The sequence below is a fragment of the Amphibalanus amphitrite genome, unplaced genomic scaffold (assembly GCF_019059575.1).
Source record: "Amphibalanus amphitrite isolate SeventyFive unplaced genomic scaffold, NRLGWU_Aamphi_draft 001803F_arrow, whole genome shotgun sequence".
Classification (NCBI taxonomy): domain Eukaryota; kingdom Metazoa; phylum Arthropoda; class Thecostraca; order Balanomorpha; family Balanidae; genus Amphibalanus; species Amphibalanus amphitrite.
Window position 1 is genome coordinate 105,803 of NW_024883296.1, and position 6,635 is coordinate 112,437.

General features: G+C 50.1%; 1 protein-coding gene across 1 annotated transcript; it reads right to left on the minus strand.

The window, feature by feature from the left end:
- Window positions 1–1,990: 1,990 nt before the first annotated feature.
- On the minus strand, window positions 1,991–4,752 carry LOC122375250 (nose resistant to fluoxetine protein 6-like). Its single transcript, XM_043354527.1, has 3 exons — window positions 4,532–4,752; window positions 3,574–4,214; window positions 1,991–3,532 (listed from the first exon to the last, which is right to left on the minus strand). The coding sequence occupies exons 1-3, from the start codon at window positions 4,743–4,745 to the stop codon at window positions 1,991–1,993; spliced, it is 2,397 nt and encodes a 798-aa protein (XP_043210462.1). The 5' UTR covers window positions 4,746–4,752.
- Window positions 4,753–6,635: the final 1,883 nt, after the last annotated feature.

Here is a 6,635-nt window from a genome sequence, read left to right on the forward strand (position 1 = left end):
TCTTTACGAGCCCCAACATTTACTTTTGCATTCTTGATCTTAGGCGACTTCATGTATGACGTCACTAAGGTCACAGGAGTTTTCACCAAAAAAGTCCCGATCAAATTGAGCTAGCGAGTAGGGAAGCCACCAAAGGACTTGTGAGGACCTACCGAATCAAATAAGCGATACGACCTCCTTGGGCCAGCTTCGTGGACTGAGTGGCTCTGCCCTGATCATGACCTGAGGTGAACACCTTAAATTGACCTCAACAAAAACAAAGCGTATACTATTCGACGCGCTTGAGCATGCAAAACTCGATGGTGCCATTACCTTGGCTCTGTATCCACTATGGTGAAGTTGTTTACCAAAAACCGATCCCGCGACTTGGAGCACTTATTCTGACCTCAGAGTTTATCGTTTGACCTGAGACATTCAACTCGGGCACCAGCTGCTGCATCTCTTACGACACACGCGCTCAGTTTTATCCGGAAGGCGCTAGCTCAATTAGGGGCGAAAAGACGGAGAGGGGTCGTAATCGCCCCCCCCCCCCCCCTGGGTATATGCAGAAAACCCAAAAGTCTGTTGAGGGTTAAGCACTGAAGTGCTATATTATGATATAGAGATATAGGTCAAAACAAGTATGCACACGAGCGGGTGTGAATAAAATTGTATTTAAGGTGCCTGCCTTTTTAATTATACGTTCGATTTGCTTTAGTTATTGGTAAGAACAGAGGCAACCAGGAAGAGCGCCCCTGAAGAAAAGGTGGCGCACTTGACGGGTGCGATTTTAAGGTCTAAGGTCAGTCGGGGACCTCTAAGTTCGGGTCAAGCGCTCCATGTTAGGGGTAAAAGAATGGGGGCAAAAAAGCATCCCGATTTTGGCAGCATCGTCTTCGTCATGCTGTGTCACGGCACCTATCCACTTCCTCGCCCGAAATATAGTTCCCTTTTTGTATCAGTTCTGGCATAATCCCGCACACTATGCTGCATGTTGTTTGTCATGAAAAAATGCATGTTCAGCTACGTTCTACGCAGTACGCACTAACCTAACCACCATCTCACCATCCATCACTAACCACCATCCCGTTCTGTGCTCCCTTCCACCCCACACGAATCAGCCGAGATACTAGTCAGTCGGGCTAGCGCTATCCTCCCCTCCCTCCCTGACTGCACAGCGCTGAAACCTAGAGCCGAGACTTCCCGACTCCCGAGCGCGACCTCTGACCCCACGCAGTCCGAAGGGCCAGCCGTTGCCTAAGGGCGCGCCGCCCGCCGGCCACCCGGATAGCCTCTGCTGAGTCTCCCTTTCATACACCGTTTACTACGCGCTCGATTCATTCATGATTCTGTGTTTCCGCGTTCCTCTCGTTAGATGGCTCTACTGATGTCATAGGCGATCCCAGGCAGATTGCGGCCAGAATACCCCAAACGGCAGAAAATGAGGTTTTTGGTGAATATCTCGGAAAGTATTTGGCATACAAGGATGCAATTTTACAGTCTAGTGGTAAATGTGCATACACCAATTCGGGTTCATACTTATGCATTTGAACATAATATAGGACCAGATATATCCAAAAAAGCAAAACCAACAAGACTTTTACTGGAGAACCGTACCTAATGGTCCTCCGTCCTCGGCCCGAAACAGGCATCTGCGGCGAGTTCAAAAGACACGAATAATGTGCGAGATATCATCATATATTTAACATTCAACTTCCCAACTCGGTTGGTTCGATGTAAATTCACTAGTCTACCGAATGCCGATGCATTGTTTCCGTGCACAGTGTTCACCACACAAAGTGCACATGGTACACATTATACGTTCATGTGGTAACTTTACAGAGCAGCAGCACAAAACATAGACCTCTGCATACCTGGGCATACACAGGTCCATGCCTCGAATATGAACAAACATTACACATTGCATACAATATCAAACAAATAGCCTTAGGTATAGTGGTATGAGCTTTTGCGATGTCGCCTTTGAAAACATTGTGCTTGGTAGGGAATGTCATTCATTCATCACAAATGCTTCATTCATTTTAGCGGTTTGAGCGCCTTTCGTTGCAGACCCATTTGGAACGGCTACCTCGCTTTCCGGCCCTGGCTTTGAACCTGAGCTAGACGCATCCTGCTCTGGCTTTGCAGTTGACTCGGGCACGACCGGCTTCGGTTTTGCGGCCGCTCCCTTTGACGCCTGCGGGAAAATCAGCTTCTCCAGTGAGATCATCGGTGACTCGAACGCTAGGGAGAAGATAGCTGCGACTGTGAATATGACCGGCACAGAGCCGATGAAAATATACACCAGAGTGAGCTGATCCAGATACAGTGGAGACTTATTGGTGTAGTAATAGTAGAGCTGAACGTCGATCGAGACCAGATACGACGTGTACGTCAGTCGGCTCAGCGGAATGAACGCCTTCCACGAGAGCAGGCTGTCGACGACTCCTCCGTGCCCGGTGACGCAGGCGAACACCACCCAGGCCACGGCCACGCTCCAGGCCGTGCGGCTGAGCATGGCGTAGATGACGCTGGTGGCCTCCGGCGGCACGGTGGGCTGGTCGTACAGTCCGTACACGATCAGACAGCCGGTGAGCGAGGCCGTCAGCCAGCCAATGGCCACCACCGGGGCCGGAAGGACGATCTTGCGACCGCGGATTTTGTGTAGCACCCAGCCCATGTAGAGGCCGACCAGGTACGGCCCGAAGCGCGTCCACGGCTTCTCGTAACGCATGTTTGAGTCGCCGTCGGTGCCGGGTAGCGCGCCGGTCGGGCCGAGGTTCTCGGTGACTGTCACCATGGCGTTGATGCCGGTGAAGAAACAGACTAGGAAGATGAGCCACAGTTGGCCGAGCACCGGCCAGTGGAAGAGCGGCAGCAGCACCAGCGGCGAGAACAGGAACATCTGCATGTCGTTCGCGAGATACCACGTCTGGCCCAGACACTGCTCCTCCAGGCCGTCGATGTTGTTGACATACAGCATGTTCATCCACCACTTCTGCTGGCAGAGCAGAGGGTTACTCTGGCTGGCGACGCCCCAGAAGGGGCCCGTACCGAGGTGGAGGTAGAGAGTCGAGACGAAGCCGATCACCATCATCATAACGGGAGTCAGACGGATGTAGCGGTGCACGTAGAACATCAATATGTTGAACTTGCCGTTGGTTTTATCAAGTGAACGCATTACAGAGTAGCTAACAAGAAGACCACTCAACAGGAAAAACGTGTCCACGGACACCGTGGCATCGGTGATCGTGAGAAAGCCAAGGTTGCCGAAGAATGACAACAGCTTGGTGATATTCTGGTGTTTGAAAGGTACGAGAAAGAAATACGTGTGGCCGAGAATAACCCAGGTATTTGAGAAGAAGCGGATACCGTGAAGGCAGCCTAGCGTATCCCTCGTAGACGACGTGTCAAGGAGCTTTTTGCCGTTTGTGTAAACTGAAAACGCCAAGAACACCTGACGCAGCGTTCCCGGAAGAACCTCGCGTTCATTCACAGTAGCCAACCAAGACTCTGGCTTTTTCGCGGCTTGTACTGCCACAACATCGATAACCGTTCCCAAATCATCAGCAGGGCCGTGAGGGAACATATGACAATCATGACAATGTCTCCTGCGGTGAATGTGGTCTCCTCGTCCTGCGTATAGCACAGATAGTCCGGTACTGAGACTGTGACCCCGGAGAGGGCGGCGTTCAGGCCCGCGGCCAGCTCGCTGCCGCTGCAGGTCGACGGGATACACATCCCGACGTAGGCGTTCTGGTAAGGAAGGACCGGTAGGATGGGCGCCAGGTCCACGGCGGCCGACTTTACGTTGAGATCAGGGGGTGAGTGGGTCTTCCCATCCGCCTTGGACATGATGGCCAGACAGTATTTACCGGCGAATGAGGCTTGCCTCGACACAGTGTCGGGCTCCAGACGAGTGGTGTAATACCCGGTCGTGTTCAAACATTCATCCCAGTTTCCGAATGGGTTCACGTTGCCCAGCAGCACACCGTCAGGCAGTTTTCCGGTGGCGTCAAACATCTTCAGCGCCCAGATCTCCTTGAAGATGTTGCGCAGGTAGGACAAGCTGCTGGCCTGACACGCCAGACTGGCGTGCTCGTTGGCCACGGGGGTGATGAAGGGCCCGATGGCACGCGCTATGGCCTCGTCCCTTCGCTGGCGGTACTGGACAGAGGTGGAGTCGGATGGCGCCTCCGAACGGGCGACCTCCAGCTCCATGGTCCGTGGCACTCCTGAAATCAGAGCGAGGAGTCTGCTGTTGATTTTGCGGATCTTATACGCTCTAAACAAAAAAAAAAACAGCGCACGCAGATACCGGGCTCCCAGGTCACGGACACATGAAAATGCTCTATATATGTATAAACGAAAAGTTAATTACCAAACTGTTACAAAGCAAACAACTAATTTGAAACGTCGGCTTCGGAAGACAATGGAAGCGCACCACAGCATCACTCATGAGCCATAACATTATTCGTCAGCCAGTCATTACCACCGTCAGGACACATCTGAAAATTGAGACCGATTCTTCACTTACGAGCTCTCAACTCACCAGGTCTTTGTGTGGCGTTACGGATCACATCCAGGGGACTCTCCTCGAGCACATTCTTCCTGTCAAACTCCCTCCGAACTTTCAGAACCGTTCCCCAGTGATCCAGCACTCTCCAGTCATCTATACTACCATACTGCAACTCGGAGCTGACCTGAGCGCACCCCAAACCCACCACCAAACATAGGGCGGTGAGGAGAGCGCCTTTCGGACCCATGGCTGCTCCGCGCTGCCGCAGGAGAGGAAGTGAGACACTGCCGGCCGGCGTGCCTTGAACTACCGCCGCCTATCGTGGCTGGCCTATCAGTGTGTGTGGTGACCGCTGCGTGAGATATAATGGCGTGTAAGGTCCGAGCGCGCGTCCGTGAGAGTGGACAAAGGTCCGAACAGTGACGCCATCCGGTTTTAGGCGGAACGCGACGTGACCTGTTGAGTGAGCTAAAAATGGAATTACGACTCAGGACATTGAATACATTGAGCACGTACAGCACAGCCCGCCAGCGAAAAAACAAACAGCTGAATGGCTTTGGTCTTTCCCTAATTACAATGTCTGAACAGAATGCTACCCAGGGTCAGCGGGTCAAGACAGCGAATCAGCTTAGCACATAGCCTAACTGCATCCTTCGCCACTGCATCTACCATCATATCCCCAGCCCGAGGACCGTAGGGTTAGTACTTGTCACAATCGCCCGCCATGGCTGTAAAACAGCGCCGACTGCGCCGTAGGCAAATATTCCTGTCTGCTGGCCACTGATTATGCTAAAAACCGGCTCAAATATACACAGTCTTAAACCTGTACAATTTACTGCTGCTGGATCGACAGGTGAGAGTTTTTTTCCACGAATGTCGAAGATAACCGGGAAAAACTCCGTGTGACGTGCAACATGTATTGAAAAGATAGAAAATAACCTTACTTACATACATTCTGATCGCGATCAGACAACTACGGGCAAGAGCCTCCAACCACGGAATCATCACATTAGTGGACGGCAATATCAAGTAGAATAATCAATATCACAATCAATTAGTCTACTGGCGTGCCACTCTACAGGCCTGCGCAGACGATATATTCGGAAATAGCGGCCATCAATGTGAGCGACAGAAAATTGGGAAAAGGCACTCGTCAAGGCACAAAACAGATGTCAGACTGCAGCCAGGTTCCCAGAAGCAGCAAGCTACTTGGTCGATTGACTAAGATCAGGGGAAAGCTAATCAAACAAATCAGCGAACGATATGTAATAATACTGGGAAAGAATGAGTACACTGAGCTATCACACACCCTAACGCAAGTGCAGGCGGTTATAGTACATTACAAAGTACAAAGTTACAGTGCACACACACAAAACTGTGATAGGACGAGCAGACACGATTATTATGGCATGTTCCAGAATTGAACTGAAGCAAAAATGCTAGAGAATTGAGATACCGGCTTCACACTTTATGCTTACAATAGGACATGGATAAATCACGGAACCTTTAAACGTTTAATCATCCTATAAAAGCAACAGATTTAGAACAAAGTCTAAGCGTAACGTTCCTTGCAATACAACTATACCTTAAGCAAATTTGCGAGCATATCGATAGTGTCATCTCGATTGCAAATGTTCATGATTTTTTTTTTTTTGTTCAGCTGCGGCCTATTTGAGCATAATCGAAATCAGCCTTTCTTAGTTACATGACGTCAATTGCGTTGATTTAAAATAATTCGATGGCAAATGATAAGGAACAACGTAAAAAGAGGAATCAAACAGTTGTTCAAACAATAAGGCCCTAAAAGTTGAGCGCGTTTTCCGAAGTATCCTGATGTAAACGCGATTTCAATTACCGCCAAGCCATTACAAGGCACTCAAGAAATGCGAAACGTGCCTCATGCCTCAAACTAACGAGGATGCCGTCAATAATGCATAATTAACATTGTGCTTTCCTTCATATCTAACGTGTCATTAACTAAATCAGTAGCCCAATCACTAAGTGCGGACGCGCAAATTTAGAAACCACAAAAAACTACGCTGATATAAAGTAATACAGACGAGGAACTGATGACTTTCAAGAGCCATGCCAATCAAATCGAACCTCAACTCAGGCGATAAAGCCAGTGAAACACCAA

Bases quoted from the DNA above. Each gene is read 5' to 3' on its own strand.
- LOC122375250 (XM_043354527.1), bottom strand. From the start codon at position 4,745: ATGGGTCCGAAAGGCGCTCTCCTCACCGCCCTATGTTTGGTGGTGGGT. The intron at 4,215-4,531 runs GTGAGTTGAGAG...CTCTGATTTCAG, and splicing joins TAACGCCACACAAAGACCTG to GAGTGCCACGGACCATGGAG. The intron at 3,533-3,573 runs GTCATATGTTCC...GATTTGGGAACG, and splicing joins CAGGAGACATTGTCATGATT to GTTATCGATGTTGTGGCAGT.